Source organism: Schistocerca nitens, chromosome 4, assembly GCF_023898315.1.
Source record: "Schistocerca nitens isolate TAMUIC-IGC-003100 chromosome 4, iqSchNite1.1, whole genome shotgun sequence".
NCBI lineage: Eukaryota > Metazoa > Arthropoda > Insecta > Orthoptera > Acrididae > Schistocerca > Schistocerca nitens.
This window is the reverse complement of record NC_064617.1, coordinates 975,397,182-975,416,467: the sequence shown is the minus strand read 5'-3', so window position 1 is coordinate 975,416,467 and position 19,286 is coordinate 975,397,182. Positions and strand designations below refer to the sequence as shown.

The following is a 19,286-nucleotide window of genomic DNA, read 5'->3' as shown; positions in this document are numbered from 1 at the left end:
TCGTCTTCAGCGATGAGAGTCGCTTCTGCCTTGGTGCCAATGATGGTCGTATACGTGTTTGGCGCCGTGCAGGTGAGCGCCACAATCAGGACTGCATACGACCGAGGCACACAGGGCAACACCCGGCATCATGGTGTGGGGAGCGATCTCCTACACTGGCCGTACACCACTGGTGATCGTCGAGGGGACACTGAATAGTGCACGGTACATCCAAACCGTCATCGAACCCATCGTTCTACCATTCCTAGACCGGCAAGGGAACTTGCTGTTCCAACAGGACAATGCACGTCCGCATGTATCCCGTGCCACCCAACGTGCTCTAGAAGGTGTAAGTCAACTACGCTGGCCAGCAAGATCTCCGGATCTGTCCCCCATTGAGCATGTTTGGGACTGGATGAAGCGTCGTCTCACGCGGTCTGCACGTCCAGCACGAACGCTGGTCCAACTGAGGCGCCAGGTGGAAATGGCATGGCAAGCCGTTCCACAGGACTACATCCAGCATCTCTACGATCGTCTCCATGGGAGAATAGCAGCCTGCATTGCTGCGAAAGGTGGATATACACTGTACTAGTGCCGACATTGTGCATGCTCTGTTGCCTGTGTCTATGTGCCTGTGGTTCTGTCAGTGTGATCATGTGATGTATCTGACCCCAGGAATGTGTCAATAAAGTTTCCCCTTCCTGGGACAATGAATTCACGGTGTTCTTATTTCAATTTCCAGGAGTGTATATGAAAAAACGCAAATTAGTTGCACTTAACATGTAAACGTCACTACAGATACACGGACTCAGCTCATCACATGTTCCATGTGCCTGCCACGACTGGCGACGATGTGGCGCACATGAATTGCGAAATTCTGCATGACCCGCTGAAGTGTCGGAACATCGATGCCGGCGGTGACCCCCTGAATGGCTTTTTCAGCTCAGCAGTGGTTTTGGCGTTATTGCTGTACACCTTGTCTTTAGTACAGCCCCACAAAAAGGAGTCCGAAGAATATGGCGGCCAATCGAGGCCCATGCCAGTGGCGTATGAGTATGCTAGAGCCAGAATGCGGTCCCCAGGGTGCTCCTCCAGAACATTAAACACTCTCCTGCTTCGACGGGGTCGCGGCCCGTCTTGCCTGAACCACATCTTGCCGAAATCCGGGTCACTTTGGATATTGGAGATGAAATCATCTTCCAGAACCTTGACGTACCGTTCGGTAGTCACCGTGTTATCGAGGAATATCGCACCGAGTATTCCGTGACTGGACATTGCACACCACACAGACACCCGTTGAGGGTGAAGAGACTTCTTGATCGCGAAATGCGGATTTTCCGCCCCCCTAAATGCGCCAGTTTTGCGTATTGACGAACCCGTCCAAATGAAACTGGGCTCCGTTGCACATACTACATACATACGAAACCGTGCGTGCACATACTAGTTCCCATCATGCCCTGCGGCCAACGGAGCAGTTAGAAAGTTCTAACGCAAACTGTTCAGAAGTTATGACGAGTTGATTTCATATACTTCACTAACTGTCAACCTGTTACTACCTACGAAATTCCGCTGCTGGAGCTGGAATACTGCTGAAGCACCATGGTGCAGGACCCTAGTTCACTCCAGAGGCAAGCTAAATTTGCTCATTTTGTCACCAAACGCTGCGCTGACTTTGTCTGTTTCGTGACTGAAGTGGGGGAGGGGGCGGGGGTGCTAGAGAATCACAGCAAAGTTCGGGGGAGCCACTACAAATACTCGTCGCTCAGACGCCGGCAGTTCCTTGTCTTCGACTACTGCCGACACCGAGACATACTCGACACCAGGAATCGGTCCCATGCGGGCCATCCAGCAAAGTCTGTGTCTAGCGGCACCATCCACTAACTGCTGGTCTACGAGCCGCTGTTAGACTTGATAATTCTGGTGCTCTGGCTGATGCCACCAACAGGGGACCACTTCCACGGGGACTTCGTCCGGTCTCTGGGCGACATCAAGGGTCCTGAATTCGGGGCGTGCACACCAGCGCAGCACGCGACTTACCGAGCATTGGAGCGGCGGGCGGTCCAGCACATGTGCGCGTGCTGCCTGCCGAACCCCGGACACGCGTCTCACGCCGGCGAGGCTACACCGGCCGCTGCCACTTCGCTGAAGCATCTCATGGCCAAACACGCCCCCATGTCGCTAGCAGCTGCTCCCAGCTGTCTTCTCACGCCGCCGAGTCACTGCGCTCAATCTCTGTACGTGTGCTATACTGAATAAAGAATGTTTGTGCCGTGGCGGCTCATATCGATAGTGGCATTCTCGTGGTTTATCTTTCCTGCCACGGCCAGGGCGGTAAGCAGCGCCCTCTGGGGCCTACGCGAGAAGTAACGAGGCGAGGACCTGTGGGGGGGGGGGGGGGGGGGTGCTCCGGGACGTGGTGGAAGACGGTTGTCGGGTTGACGCAGCGAGTGTGGGACCAGACCTATCGCACGGAGATACACAAGTTGGCTCTGAACGGAAGGCGCCGTAGCAAGCAGCGGGAAGCGGGCGTCCTGTAATTTGTGTGAAGGAGTAACGATTTTTGCATTGGATGTCCCAGTGGTTCCCGAGAGTTGCGGTGGCTGCTTTCGGACAAGAGAATTGGTAAGAGCTTGTGTCTACGCTCTTTTCCGTGCGATGTTGCCGCCTGCCGTTATAAACGGGTGAAAATCAGGCGCTTGTATTGACTATACGGGAACTGGTGATGTAAAATTACATTTGTGATTGAGTCTCACTTATACTGTCACAATTTAGAGGCGAAATCTGTGGTGGTTTCATTAGGTCTGGTTCTTTGCTGTGCAACTAAGGTAGTCAGTTTTTTGGGGTAACTGAGGGAGCACCATTATGTTGGTCTAAGTGATACGTTCTCCACGTTTTGTCTATGGCTTTGCGAATCGAAATCGTGGGAGAGTACACGTGTGAGTAATTTGCTATTGTATTGATGGTTATGTTGTAAAGACTGTTGTCTGGTGTGTTAAATCGCGCGCTCATTTGCAGCCAATCTAAGCAGAAGTTACCATTGGTACTTGCTTATGTGGTACTGTCCTTATGATTGGCGTTGTTTGTCTTTTGATTGTGGGTGTGCTCACGTTAAAAAAAAAAATACGGCTACTATTCATAAGGGTTGTCTAGTAAGGAAATTGCTTAAGCTTTTATCATATGCTGGTCTATTTGCCTATCACATTGGCTTTCTATGCAGTAACTGAAGGAATGTGTATGGTGGTTCGAGATTGTAGGCTGACTAGTATTTGAACTGGTGTTGAGGTTAAGGGCGAGATCAGCATCCCGCAAACCCACTGGTTGAATGTTGCGCTATTGGGGAGCCGGCTCTCTGTTCTTGGATTTTATAAGGATACGTGATGAGTGCATCGCTGTAGTTTTTCGCGTGCTAAATTGCGGGGTGTCGGTGCCGTCCCAGGGCTAGACTTGTGATGTATGTTACGTTGAAAGGGAATTAACTGTACCAAATTTAAGTGAGCTTTCAGTTTGTTTTAGGTCTGTACATGGAATGATGTTGATATTTTGTCGATTGCGGCAATAACTTCCTGTGTGGGGAGAACCTGTGAGGGACTTGTATTGTACTGTTGCAGTGCAGTCCATCTGAAGCGTGCTGCTTAAAACTTGGGACTGCAGCTCTCTGATGTTATATATATTACTGTTTAATCTTAAATGTCTTGGATGTAATATGGTTGTTGAGGATTATGTAATTAATTTTGAACGCTGGTTCCTTAAAGGACATATTTCGTTTTAAGATATGTGCTCGGTCAGAGCCTATTTAAATATGATTTTAATTCGTCATTCAAATTTTCTAGTCTTGCTTTCTTAAAAGGCTTTCAGTTAAATGATTGCTATTTGCCTGTTTAAATGTTTGAGCGACTTAAAGGAAAAGAATATTATTTTGTAATTTGTACCGATTGTTCCTTTTGGGTAATACCTGACTTATGTGTTCAGTAAATGAGTGTCTAGTCAATGGTGATGCACTGTTCTATTGCTAGCCTACCCCTTCCACTTCCAGCTATTGAGCTGCTTTGTGTCGAAATTGTGTTCAGAACACCCCTCTGACCTGACACCTCAATGGTAATACCAACTGAGCTCTTGCGATTGCACGAACGCCAGGGAGCTGACAGTACGCACCCTATCGACCTGCACACGACACCCTACAACGACCCCGACACCACTATGATACAAAGGAATTACGTTCTAATGCTAGGTGCAGATATTGTCAGAATTCTGGCACGGTTCTACCTGCGCATCACGAGCGTCAAACCGGCAGTCGCAGCCCATACCTCTGTACCCGGTGTGCTGCAACACGCCCAGCACGTTCCGTCACACTGCCTTCAATCCGACGTTGGACTTCGAGCTTTTTGGCACGTAGGTTGTCATCCAGCAGATGCAGCTGTGGTTCTCTCCGTTGTCCGGCACTGAAGTCTCTGCTGAAGTGACGAGCTGTCTTTCTTTCCTCAATTACTGGAAAACGATGCGTAAGCTCTGGTCTAGGAATGTCCACCAAGCCGGGACCGCTGGTAGACTTCAAGAACTCTGAATCTGAAGCTCCGAATACATCTTGGGAACATCGTGCATTCAGAGCCCAGTGATGACATTTGTCATGCCACTGCCTTCTCTGATGCCGGGTCTACAGTGACGCTGTGCAGGTAGTGATTAAGAATTATCATGCTTTCTTCGTCTCTGAAGATTCACATATTTTTGAAGCTCTCTCCTGGAATATGAATCTGATAGTTGTTCAGAACATTATGTGCTTCTTCCTCGTGTATTGTACAATAGAAACTACAGCCTCTTTAACAATCCATCAACTGTAGGTCTTTGATCGAAGCACTCTATTACTATATTTTCACAAGTTACAATCGCTTCATAAATGCATCTCTAGCTTCTTCTTATGTTAAATATGCGAGAATTTGACTTTCTTAGGAGTCTCCCAACAGATCTGTATGTAGCGTCTGCCTTGACCACGTCCGATCAAACCACGTTAAATCATTCCGGGGCCGGCCGCGGTGACTGTGCGGTTCTAGGCGCTCCAGTCCGGAGCCGCGCTGCTGCTACGGTCGCAGGTTCGAATCCTGCCTCGGGCATGGGTGTGTGTGATGTTTTTGGGTTAGTTAGGTTTAATTAGTTCTAAGTTCTAGGGGACTGATGACCACAGCAGTTGAGTCCCATAGTACTCAGAGCCATTTTTTAAATCATTCCGGACAGAAACTCCTAGATACTTGAAACTTGATTCCAGTGACAGACCGGATCCTTTCGTCTATTTACCCTAATCCCATTACATTTTTTCACGTTCAAGGTCAGTTGCCAATCTTCGCAACATGCACTGGCCATCTGCAAACCTCTCTGCATTTCGCAGCGAGTTTCTGGGTGATGTCACGTCCCTGTACCCAATCGCGCCCTCTGCAAACAGCCTCCTATTGCTCAGGCTATTTCCACCACGCCTTTATTATTTTATAGACCCATATATCGCAAATAGCAGCAGCCGTATAACACTACCTTGACCTACATCGCCGGCCGGGTTGGTCGAGCGGTTCTGAGCGCTTCAGTCCGGAACCGCGCGAACGCTACTGTAGCAGGTTCGAATCCTGCCTGGATGTGTGTGATGTCCTTAGGTTAGCTAGGTTTAAGTAGTTCTAAGTTCTAGGGGACTGATGACCTCAGAAGTTAAGTCCCATAGTTCTCAGAACCATTTGAACCATTTTTGACCTACATCTGACGCTATATTCGCTTCTAATTACGTTTCTCCATGAGGGATTACCTACTGAGTTCTGATCGCTGGAAACTCTTCAAACAAATCGTACATCTTTCAAAACAATAGAGGATAGCAATCAATCGTCCTTTCCTTTCAGGTTTTATTAAGCAAATCTTGATTTCGGCTAGTGCCCAGCCATTATCGATGCACTATTTCATTGTATCAATGCATGTCGTAGTACGTCAGTCCCCCGTCAGTCTTGAACGAACTGTGACAGAAGCCCGAAAAACAGGGGTCTAGTACGTAGTCGAAAACTAGATTTGCTTAATGAAACCTCGAAGGAAAGGACCACTGATGTACTGCATCATTTTCAAGGTCACATCACAGCCGTTGAGTACATCCACATTCCTAAAGGAAGTTAACTTGATGAATCGCACATCTGTCCGAATATTGCGTATGCACGTCTTTAACAACGCGATGGTGCAGATCTCTATCGAAGTCTTCCTGTAAGTCAAAGATACGCCGCACGGACCTGTGACGCCAGTCGAAAGCAGAAAAAAACGGTGGTACCAAAATACACTCCTGGAAATTGAAATAAGAACACCGTGAATTCATTGCCCCAGGAAGGGGAAACTTTATTGACACATTCCTGGGGTCAGATACATCACATGATCACACTGACAGAACCACAGGCACATAGACACAGGCAACAGAGCGTGCACAATGTCGGCACTAGTACAGTGTATATCCACCTTTCGCAGCAATGCAGGCTGCTTGGATGTAGTCCTGTGGAACGGCTTGCCATGCCATTTCCACCTGGCGCCTCAGTTGGACCAGCGTTCGTGCTGGACGTGCAGACCGCGTGAGACGACGCTTCATCCAGTCCCAAACATGCTCAATGAGGGACAGATCCGGAGATCTTGCTGGCCAGGGTAGTTGACTTACACCTTCTAGAGCACGTTGGGTGGCACGGGATACATGCGGACGTGCATTGTCCTGTTGGAACAGCAAGTTCCATTGCCGGTCTAGGAATGGTAGAACGATGGGTTCGATGACGGTTTGGATGTACCGTGCACTATTCAGTGTCCCCTCGACGATCACCAGTGGTGTACGGCCACTGTAGGAGATCGCTCCCCACACCATGATGCCGGGTGTTGGCCCTGTGTGCCTCGGTCGTATGCAGTCCTGATTGTGGCGCTCACCTGCACGGCGCCAAACACGCATACGACCATCATTGGCACCAAGGCAGAAGCGACTCTCATCGCTGAAGACGACACGTCTCCATTCGTCCCTCCATTCACGCCTGTCGCGACACCACTGGAGGCGGGCTGCACGATGTTGGGGCGTGAGCGGAAGACGGCCTAACGGTGTGCGGGACCGTAGCCCAGCTTCATGGAGACGGTTGCGAATGGTCCTCGCCGATACCCCAGGAGCAACAGTGTCCCTAATTTGCTGGGAAGTGGCGGTGCGGTCCCCTACGGCACTGCGTAGGATCCTCCGGTCTTGGCGTGCATCCGTGCGTCGCTGCGGTCCGGTCCCAGGTCGACGTGCACGTGCACCTTCCGCCGACCACTGGCGACAACATCGATGTACTGTGGAGACCTCACGCCCCACGTGTTGAGCAATTCGGCGGTACGTCCACCCGGCCTCCCGCATGCCCACTATACGCCCTCGCTCAAAGTCCGTCAACTGCACATACGGTTCACGTCCACGCTTTCGCGGCATGCTACCAGTGTTAAAGACTGCGATGGAGCTCCGTATGCCACGGCAAACTGGCTGACACTGACGGCGGCGGTGCACAAATGCTGCGCAGCTAGCGCCATTCGACGGCCAACACCGCGGTTCCTGGTGTGTCCGCTGTGCCGTGCGTGTGATCATTGCTTGTACAGCCCTCTCGCAGTGTCCGGAGCAAGTATGGTGGGTCTGACACACCGGTGTCAATGTGTTCTTTTTTCCATTTCCAGGAGTGTATGATGTACAGATCCCTTACCCCACTACTCTCTACCTCAAAAAATGGCTCTGAGCACTACGGGACTTAACATCTGAGGTCATCAATCCCCTAGAACTCAGAACTACTGAAACCTAACTAACCTACATCTATCTAATCTACATCTACGTGATTATTCTGCTATTCACAATAAAGTGCCTGGCAGAGGGTTCAATGAACCACCTTCATGCTGTATCTCTACCGTTCCACTCTCGAACGGCACGCGGGAAAAACGAGCACTTAAAACTTTTCTGTGCGAGCCCTGATTTCTTATTTTATCGTGATGATCATTTATCCCTATGTAGGTGGGTGCCAAAAGAATGTTTTCGCAATCGGAGGAGAAAACTGGTGATTGAAATTTCATGAGAATATCCCGTCGCAACGAAAAATGCCTTTGTTTTAATGATTGCCACTCCAATTCACGTATCATGTCTGTGACACTGTCTCCCTATTTGGCGATAATACAAAAGGAACTGCTCTTCTTTGTACTTTTTCGATGTCATCCGTCAGTCCCACCTGATGTGAACCCCACACCGCACAGCAATACTCCAGAATAGGGCGGACAGGCGTGGTGTATGTAAGCTGTCTCTTTGGTAGACCTGTTGCACCTTCTAAGTGTTCTGCCAGTCTTTGGTTTGCTGTACCCACAATATTATCTATGTGATCGTTCCAATTTAGGTTATTTGTAATTGTAATCCCTAAGTATTTAGTTGAATTTACAGCCCTCAGATTTGTGTGACTTATCGCGTAAACGAAATTTAGCTGATTTCTTTTAGTACTCGCGTGAATAACTTCGCACTTTTCTTTATTCAGGGTCAACTGCCACTTTTCGCACCATACAGATATCTTATCCAAACCATTTTGCAAGTCGTTTTGATCATCAGATGACTTTACTAGACAGTAAATGACAGCATCATCCGCAAACAATCTAAGACGGATACTCAGATTGTCTCCTATGTCGTTAATATACACTCCTGGAAATTGAAATAAGAACACCGTGAATTCATTGTCCCAGGAAGGGGAAACTTTATTGACACATTCCTGGGGTCAGATACATCACATGATCACACTGACAGAACCACAGGCACATAGACACAGGCAACAGAGCATGCACAATGTCGGCACTAGTACAGTGTATATCCACCTTTCGCAGCAATGCAGGCTGCTATTCTCCCATGGAGACGATCGTAGAGATGCTGGATGTAGTCCTGTGGAACGGCTTGCCATGCCATTTCCACCTGGCGCCTCAGTTGGACCGGCCTTCGTGCTGGACGTGCAGACCGCGTGAGACGACGCTTCATCCAGTCCTAAACATGCTCAATGGGGGACAGATCCGGAGATCTTGCTGGCCAGGGTAGTTGACTTACACCTTCTAGAGCACGTTGGGTGGCACGGGATACATGCGGACGTGCATTGTCCTGTTGGAACAGCATGTTCCCTTGCCGGTCTAGGCATGGTAGAACGATGGGTTCGATGACGGTATGGATGTACCGTGCACTATTCAGTGTCCCCTCGACGATCACCAGTGGTGTACGGCCAGTGTAGGAGATCGCTCCCCACACCACGATGCCGGGTGTTGGCCCTGTGTGCCTCGGTCGTATGCAGTCCTGATTGTGGCGCTCACCTGCACGGCGCCAAACACGCATACGACCATCATTGGCACCAAGGCAGAAGCGACTCTCATCGCTGAAGACGACACGTCTCCATTCGTCCCTCCATTCACGCCTGTCGCGACACCACTGGAGGCGGGCTGCACGATGTTGGGGCGTGAGCGGAAGACGGCCTAACGGTGTGCGGGACCGTAGCCCAGCTTCATGGAGACGGTTGCGAATGGTCCTCGCCGATACCCCGGGAGCAACAGTGTCCCTAATTTGCTGGGAAGTGGCGGTGCGGTCCCCTACGGCACTGCGTAGGATCCTACGGTCTTGGCGTGCATCCGTGCGTCGCTGCGGTCCGGTCCCAGGTCGACGGGCACGTGCACCTTCCGCCGACCACTGGCGACAACATCGATGTACTGTGGAGACCTCACGCCCCACGTGTTGAGCAATTCGGCGGTACGTCCACCCGGCCTCCCGCATGCCCACTATACGCCCTCGCTCAAAGTCCGTCAACTGCACATACGGTTCACGTCCACGCTGTCGCGGCATGCTACCAGTGTTAAAGACTGCGATGGAGCTCCGTATGCCACGGCAAACTGGCTGACACTGACGGCGGCGGTGCACAAATGCTGCGCAGCTAGCGCCATTCGACGGTCAACACCGCGGTTCCTGGTGTGTCCGCTGTGCCGGGCGTGTGATCATTGCTTGTACAGCCCTCTCGCAGTGTCCGGAGCAAGTATGGTGGGTCTGACACACCGGTGTCAATGTGTTCTTTTTTCCATTTCCAGGAGTGTAGATTAGGAATAATATAGGGGGCCTATAACACTTCCTTGGGGAACGCCGAATATTACTTCTGTTTTACCCTATGACTTTCCGTCTATTACTACGAACTGTGACCTTTCTGACAGGAAATCACGAATCCAGTCGCACAGCTGAGCCGAAACTGCGTAGGCACGCAGTCTGATTGGAAGACGCTTGTGAGGAACGGTGTCGAAAGCCTTCTGGAAATCTAAAAATATGGTATCAATTTGACATCCCCTGTCGATAGCACTTATTACTTCATGAGTGTCGAGAGCTAGTTGTGTTTGACAAGAACGATATTTTCTGAATCCGTCCTGACTATATGTCAATAAATCGTTTTTTTTCGTGGTACTTCATAATGTTCGAATACAGTATATGTTCTAAAACCCTACTGCAAATCGACGTCAGTGATATAGGCCTGTAGTTCCCTTTTTGGGTATTTGTGTGACTTGAGCAATTTTCCAGTCTTTAGGTACGGATCTTTCTGTGAGCGAGTGGTTGTATATAATTGCTAAATATGGAGCTATTTTATCAGCATACTCTGAGAGGAACCTGACTGGTATACAATCTGGACCGGAGGCCTTGCCTTTATTAAGTGATATAAGCTGCTTCGTTACTACGAGGATATCTACTTCTATGTTTGTCATCTTGATTGGAATTCGGGAATATTTACTTCGCCTTCTTTGGTGAAGGAGTTTCGGAAAACTGTGTTCAATAACTCTGCTTTGGTGGCACTGTCATCAGCGACTTCACCGTTGTTATCGCGCAGTGAAGGTACTGTTTGCGTCTTGCCTCTGGTGTGGTTTATATACGACCAGACGGGGAATAATCTGAAATGCTGAAAGCTACTCGACAGATGCGTTGAGGGAGCTGAGTGTCTGTTACTCTAACAATCAGCTTCGTCCAACCCAGCTAAAACCCAACTGAGCGCAATTCATCTTAATGTCAGAAACTTAATACCATATGGCAAGAGATACAGTTAGTATATTTCACAGCCTGGAACACAGCCCGTCCTGATTAGTGCAGTGTTTACCCGGTGTTTACGTTTTGCAGTGGAGCAGCGTGGTGTAACTTGTGCTCTCGTCTGCCCACAGGTGGGGAGTGCACCAACTGCGTGGACGAGAGCGCAGGAGCCGCGGTGGTCAACAGGTGGACCATGCCGCTGCTCAAGCTGGGCGAGAAGCGCTACTACCTCGGCATCTTCTTCAAGGTGAGCGCCGCACGCCTGCTACCGCACTCATTCGGTGCTTATGCGTGAGCGGTGCACTTGTGGAACCCATTTTACACTATTGAGGCCCAAGTTCCCTGAACGCCCTACTCACCGCCTTCTGAGAGGTTTCAGCCGAGACTGTGTTAGTATAGGCTCAACGCTGTTATACAAAAGCCAACGAAAACAAGTGAGCACCTTCTAACGAGGAGGTCTAACTATGAGGGCGCGCACGTTCGAACACTCCGTCAACGAAAGGGTTTCTCAGTGTTTCACGAAAAGTCAATAAGAAGTCATTACAGATGCAGCCCGAGCTCCGACTGGTGTAGGGAAAGAAAAATAACTGTTCGTGTGCCTTCGTCAGAACCCTAATTTCTCTTAACTTGTCTACAAGGTCCTTGTTGTTGTTGTCTTCAGTCCTGAGACTGGTTTGATGCAGCTCTCCATGCTACACTACCCTGTGCAAGCTGCTTCATCTCCCAGTACCTACTGCAGCCTTACATCCTTCCGAATCTGTTTAGTGTATTCATCTCTTGGTCTCCCTCTACGATTTTTACCCTCCACGCTGCCCTCCAGTACTAAACTGGTAATCCCTTGATGCCTCAGAACATGTCCTACCAAGCGATCCCTTCTTCTAGTCAAATTGTGCCACAAACTCCTCTTCTCGCCAATTCTATTCAGTACCTCCTCATTAGTTATGTGATCTACCCATCTAATCTTCAGCATTCTTCTGTAGCACCACATTTCGAAAGCTTCTATTCTCTTCTTGTCCAAACTATTTACCGTCGATGTTTCACTTCCAAACCTGGCTACACTCCATACAAATACTTTCAGAAACGACTTCCTGACACTTAAATCTATACTCGATGTTAACAAATTTCTCTTCTTCAGAAACGCTTTCCTTGCCACTGCCAGTCTACATTTTATATCCTCTCTACTTCAACCATCATCAGTTATTTTGCTCCCCAAATAGCAAAACTCCTTTACTACTTTAAGTGTCTCATTTCCTAATCTAATTCCCTCAGCAACACCCGACTTAATTCGACTACATTCCATTATCCTCGTATTGCTTTTGTTGATGTTCATTTTATGTCCTCCTTTCAAGACACTGTCCATTTCGTTCAACTGCTCTTCCAGCTCCTTTGCTGTATCTGACAGAATGACAATGTCAAGAACAAACAAGAGAAGAAATTTAAAAATAGCAAAGGATAAAACATGGTGAACACAGATATAAAAAAGGGGGACATCATGGAAGACAATAGAAAAAATAGGGGCGACTGTAAAATGGAGATAAAAACCGTAAAAAAGTAGCGCACACAAAAAACCACACACTGGGACAAGTAAAGAAACAAGGCGCAGTATGACCGGAGTATAAAAGTATCGACGGATGGCGTAGCACATAACAAACACTGACAGTAACACTAAGTACAAGGCCAGCACACAATTAAAATCACACCTCTCGACGCACAGGAGAAACAGCACTAAACACAACACTGACGTGGCACAGTGATGATGATCTGCCAGGTGCAAGGAGATGAGGGAGAAGGGATGAAGGGAGGGAGGGGCCAGCTCGGCCAATGCTCTGCTCTTCTATACCTCGTGTACGCGGTACTACTGCCATCTGTATATCTGCATGTCGCTATCCTATTACTTTTTTCCACCACGGCGTCTAACAAGGTAGTGCCAACGACGTCTAACGGCAGGCAGTTGTTTGTTATGAAAGATAAGCAGTTCACAAGTTCTGTACGTGCATAATACGCCATTGTTTATCCCAGGCCTGGCACCAACAGAAATATTCAACTCCTAATTCGCAGTTCAAGATCGTTTGTAGTTTGTATAATTTTGATCCTAAAGGCTTGGGACACCGTGTATGTTAGTCTTCGTAGGTCGTACCACTTGCTCCTTCCGGCTCCTGGATTTCTCCCTTACCGTCTGTGCCCGACCTGTCCGCCTCATCCCCACCCTCACCTACCTCGGCCTCACCATTGACCGTCACGTCACCTGGATCCCTCATCTCCACTCCATCCAATCCAAAGCCCACAACTGCCTCCGACTCCTCAAACTTCTGTCTGGCCGGACATGGGGTTTGCACCCCTCTACCATCCTCCACACCTACAAATCCTTAATCCGTCCCATCCTCTGTTATACCAGTCCCGCCTGGATATCTGCCCCCCCCCCAAATTCTATAATTCCCTCCAGATCCTTGAGTGCCATGCACTCCACCTCGCCTTCCGTATACGCCTCCCGTCCCCCACGCGGATCCTCCGTGACCTCATTCCTTTCCCCCATCTGCTCCTGTTCCTCAAATATATCCGCATCCTCTACACCTCCCGCCGCCTAGAACCCCCTCACCCCCTGGTTGCTCCTCTCCTCTCCCATCCCGCCGCCTGCCACGCCTTCACTGTTGTGTCCCTCCTACCCTCCACCTCTACACCCTTCATCTCCTCTCCCAAGGTGGCTTCCGTCAACTCCCCCTCCCAGATGATGCCCTCTCTCCCTCCATCTATCCCTCCTATCAACTCTGATCCTGAGCCCCCCTCATTTTCTCTGTCCTTTCCCTGGGCTCCGTCTTCCCCCTTTCCATCCTGTGTTTCTCCCCACCTAACCTCTTCCTACCTCCCTTGCCCCCCCCCAAGTCCTTTTGTATTCCCCTCCTCTGCCTTCCCCACTCCCTGCCACGTCTGCCCAGCACCCTCCCCCCTAATGGGTCCTCATCCTCCATTGGCTCCTTTCCCCCCTACCCCCCCCCCCCTTCGCTTTTCCTCACCTTCCCTCCTGTTTTATTTTCCCATCATCTGTCCAGTTCCCCCCCCCCCCACCTGCTCTCAGCTGTGGTACGTCATATTTTAGTGCAGTGTTCCAGTGAATGTTCAGTGTTGTTTCATCTTTTCCTGTGTTGTGAACAGAAACCATGTTGTCGCTGAGTGTGAATTTTATGTCTTTTGTGAACAGAAACCAGACTGTCGCCGTGTTTTTTAATTGTCTGTCTATAATTTTACCTGTCTGCTTCATATGTATTTTATTAGCATCATCATCCCTTTGCTCTATGTTTTAAGTCCCACGATTTTTTCTCCATGTTACCCTTTAAGTCTCCGATTTTATCGCCTGTTTTTTTATTACATATTATCTTCACCTTTTTAAAACGAAGTCTGTAGGCTGCAGAGCGGCATACTAAGCTGGTGCCAGCCCGCCCCCTTCGGGGGGAATCTAAATTCAATAAAGGAAAAAAAAATGTATGTTAGTGCGGGGAACGTGGGAACAGTCACAGCTCTGCTGGCAGTGGTGGGGCAGGTTTCTTCCAGCCTAATTGAGTGCGCACCAATAAATCGCCGCTAATTCAGTCGTTAGCTGCGGACAGCCCATTGACGCCAATTCCACGCGACTGGCAGCGCACGACCCCCCGCTTGCCGTATCTCAGTCTGGCATCTCGTCCTGGAGTGTTATTGAGGACCAGCCGCGGTCCAGGCGGTGCGCGAGCGAGGATTGTGCCGCTACCCGGCACACACTTGTTTCATAAGAATTATGTAGGCCGCGGGGGGCCAGCCGGAGCGGCGTGGCGTATACCTCTTGGGCAAGCACGACGCCCACTGGCTGAGAGAACCACGTTACCGGGGGCGGTGTGGGTGTGCAACTGTGAGGCGGATATGTAACGCAGGGGAAGAACCAAGCAACCAACCAGCGTCAAAAGGCACCTCATCCACATGTGAAGTGTGGTCGAAAAGTAACGGGAATTTTGTTGCTTGTTCAAGTATCTTTATTTGTTCATCAACATTGTCCCACTCAACCCCCTCACATATAACACATTTATGCAACCCGCCCTTCTAACAGCTTTATCCAAAATTTTTGAGAAAGTAATGTATTCAAGAGTAGCTTCACATATCTGTAAAAATGAAGTACTAACAAAATGTCAGTTTGGTTTCCAGAAAGGTTTTTCAACAGAAAATGCCATATATGCTTTCACCAGTCAAATTTTGAATGATCTGAATAACCGAACACCACCCATTGGGATTTTTTGTGATCTCTCAAAGGCTTTTGATTGTGTAAATCATGAAATTCTGCTAGACAAGCTCAAGTATTGTGGCATGAGTGGGACAGTGCACAAATGGTTTAATTCGTACCTAACTGGAAGAGTGCAGAAAGTAGAAATAAGTAGTTCTCGTAACATGCAAAGATCAGCACATTCCTCAAACTGGGGGACTATCAAGAATGGGGTTCCACAAGGGTCAGTCTTGGGTCCTTTGTTGTTCTTATTATATATTAATGACTTGCCATTCTATATTCATGAAGAGGCAAAGTTAGTTCTCTTTGCTGATGATAGAAGCATAGTAATCACACCTGACAAACAAGAATTAACTGATGAAATTGTCAATACTGTCTTTCAGAAAATTACTAAGTGGTTCCTTGTAAACGGACTCTCACTGAATTTTGATAAGACACAGTACATACAGTTCCGTACAGTGAATGGTATGACGCCATTAATAAATATAGACCTTAATCAGAAGCATATAGCTAAGGTAGAATATTGCAAATTTTTAGGTGTGTCCATTGATGAGAGATTAAATTGGAAGAAACACATTGATGATCTGCTGAAACGTTTGAGTTCAGCTACTTATGCAATAAGGGTCATTGCAAATTTTGGTGATAAACATCTTAGTAAATTAGCTTACTACGCCTATTTTCACTCATTGCTTTCATATGGCATCATATTTTGGGGTAATTCATCACTGAGGAATAAAGTATTTATTGCACAAAAGCGTGTAATCAGAATAATAGCTGGAGTCCACCCAAGATCATCCTGCAGACATTTATTTAAGGATCTAGGGATATTAACAGTAGCTTCTCAGTATATATACTCTCTTATGAAATTTGTTATTAACAACCAAACCCAATTCAAAAGTAATAGCAGTGTGCATAACTACAATACTAGGAGATAGGATGATCTTCACTATTCAAGATTAAATCTAACTTTGGCACAGAAAGGGGTGAATTATACTGGCACTAAAGTCTTTGGTCACTTACCAAATAGTATCAAAAGTCTGACAGATAACCAACAAGTATTTAAGAAGAAATTAAAAGAATTTCTGAATGACAACTCCTTCTACTCCATAGAGGAATTTTTAGATATAAATTAAGAAAAAAATATTTAAAAAAATTTAAAAAGTAAAAATAAAAATAAAGAAAAACAAAAAACACAATAAAATAAAGTTGTTATATTAACTTAAGTATGTTATTAAATTAACCTAATTATGTCATGTATTGGAAAATTCGACTCGTTCCACATCATTACGAAATATCGTATTCATGATCCATGGAACTAGTATTAATCTAATCTAATCTAGAGCGTGGGCCTTTGGCTGTGCTGCGGTGAGGACGCGCTGTTTGTGTTCCTGCCGCGGAGCGAGCGCTCGTGTTGTTTACGTCGTACTCGGCCGTTTCGCGCGTGCCGTACTCAGCATATAGATCACTATGGCGCACCAATACAGAAAATCGACGCTCAAATTTACGTTCCGCAACGAATTTGCACGGCCCAAAGCACTCGAAGTCGAACGATTTCTACGAGAAGAAGTTAAAATCCCGGCGACCGACATTCTCGGCATTCACTTGTCCATTGTGAGTAGTATCGTATATGTCAAGATCATCAACGACGCAACATGTGAACGGATCCTTCGGGACACGAAACAGGGCCTCCATTTCTGCCATGCTGATGGCAATGTGGGGACTGCGCACGTCGATTATTCTGGGATGGTACTTCGCACGATCAGAATTTTCGAACTTCCTTTCGAACTACCGGCGGAGGACGTCGTGACAGCGCTGCGCCCCTACGGCACGGTCCATGATCATATTGCGGAAAAATGGACGCAATTCCAGACATATCCTGTGCTGAACGGCGTCCGTCAGGTCCGAATAGAACTGAAAAGACATGTACCTTCATATCTGACTATCGGTGGCTGCCGTGCCATCGTCATCTACGATGGGCAACCGAAGACCTGCTCTGGTTGTGGGAAGGAGGGACACCTCAGATCAGAATGTATGCAACGTCGAATCACTCAACTGCCGCCGGCTGAAGCGGACCCGCCATCGCAGCCGACGCTGCTTCCTGTGACTTATGCAGCAGCCCTCACGACAGCTACCACTTCACCACGACAGCCGACATCCACTGTTGGGTCGCGGCTCCATCCTCCAATACAGGGCGATGACGACACACCCGTTCCACAAGCTACGGATTCAACTCCGATGCCGCCGCCCCCGTCGACGGATAAGAACATTCGTGACGATAGCATGGCCGTAGACTCGCTTATTGTGCCTACGGCTGCCTTTGTGCCGGAACGTCGTGAATCTTTGCCATCGTCTGACACAGAAGGACACACCAGGAAGCAACGCTCTCCGAAGCGACGGAAGCGGAGGCGTAGAGCAACTTCCGAACGGGATGCGACACAGCCTCCAGAGGACGACGATTCCACCTTCAATGACGACGCTACCACAGAGGCAGCCGCCATTTGCTGCAGTGTGGCACCATCGAACGAAACTGAGGACAAACCACATATATCTACAGTGGCAAAATCGGATGCCGATATGCAGGACAGATGCTGCCCACCACCTTCTGGAGAGCAAGCACCCATGCCGTGTCCTGAGGAAGCTAGGCAGGCCGATTTTGCTTTCAGTTCCCCGACGTGGGCGGATGACCACGACGACGACGGAACCATGCAAGTTACGCCAACAGGGCCCACGCCATTGGCGCCGGCTCTCTAGAAAGGACGGCAGGTGAGGTTTGGGGGGATGCGGAGGTGTCAATACAGTCAGAAGCGTCAAATTCCAGTCTTAATGGATAACTTAACACCTGCGGTTCGGCAACAAGCTTATCGTATCGCCACGCTTAACCTCAACACGATACGAACGGCAGTGAAGATCCAGTTGCTGCGTGAGATGCTTCGTTCTTCGGATGTTGACATTGCCCTGTTGCAAGAAGTGTATATAGCGGCCCTCCCCGTTTTCTACGGTTACGTGACACATATGTCACCGGCGGACCGGAATGGCAGCGGTACGGCCATACTAGTGCGCGACGGAATTGCCATCGAAGAAGTGACTTACCTTCCGTCAGGAAGGGGGCTGGCGATCACAGCACTGGGCACACGCATCATTAACATCTACGCTCCATCAGGAACTGACCAACGCCGCGAACGATCGCTGTTCTACTCGGAGGATATCGCCCCCCTCTTTATCAGCCGCTTCGAGCAATATATCTTCGGCGGCGACCTTAACTGTGTGCTCCACCCCAAAGACCAAGTCCCACATTTCTCGACTTTTCAAGAACTTCGGCTCCTGGTTCGAGATCTGCGTCTCACCGACACGTGGGAGACAGTGCACGGTGACCGTCCCGGGCCGACATACCTTACTAGTCACTCGGCCAGTCGCCTAGACCGCATTTATGTCTCACGAGCTCTAGCACCGGGAGTATTGGACGCCGAACGTTGGCCGCTTGCCTTCTCCGATCATAGCGCTTTCATATGCACACTCACTCTACAACAGCAGCGGATATGGCGCAGCCGAGGACCCTGGAAGCTGAATGTGGCACATCTTCAAGCCCCGGAATGCCGTCGAATTATCGCCAACACATGGCTGAATTGCGAACGTCGTCTTCCCCGATACCAATCGACTCTAGCATGGTAGGTGGACTGTGCAAAACCAGCTTTTCGGCGTGTGCTAACACAATTCGGAAAAGATATCGCAGCTTGGCATCGTCACACATTGGACTTTTATTACACGATGCTTCGCGAACCCGACAGCCAAGCACCATCTCCAAACCGACAAATGGAAAGCCGCCGAATTAAACGTAAAATATTGTCTCTTACGAGGAAACGTTTGGAGAGGGTCGTAGTGCGATCGCGACGTCAAGACCGAGTGGAAGGAGAAAACCCGTCTATGCATCACACCGTGCTCGGCAGCCGCCGACGCCGACAGCAGCTGATCACGGACCTCGTATTGCCAGGTGGTAGGGTCGTA

The 19,286-nt window shown here is 48.9% G+C and overlaps 1 protein-coding gene across 1 annotated transcript in view; it reads left to right on the top strand.

The window, feature by feature from the left end:
* LOC126253674 (mannose-binding protein C) overlaps positions 1 to 19,286 on the top strand; it is a 921,466-nt gene that overhangs the window by 871,569 nt on the left and 30,611 nt on the right. The window contains exon 3 of the mRNA XM_049955194.1: positions 11,173 to 11,288. Within this exon, the coding sequence (XP_049811151.1) occupies positions 11,173 to 11,288 (116 nt within the window). The remainder of the gene's footprint in view (positions 1 to 11,172; positions 11,289 to 19,286) is intronic.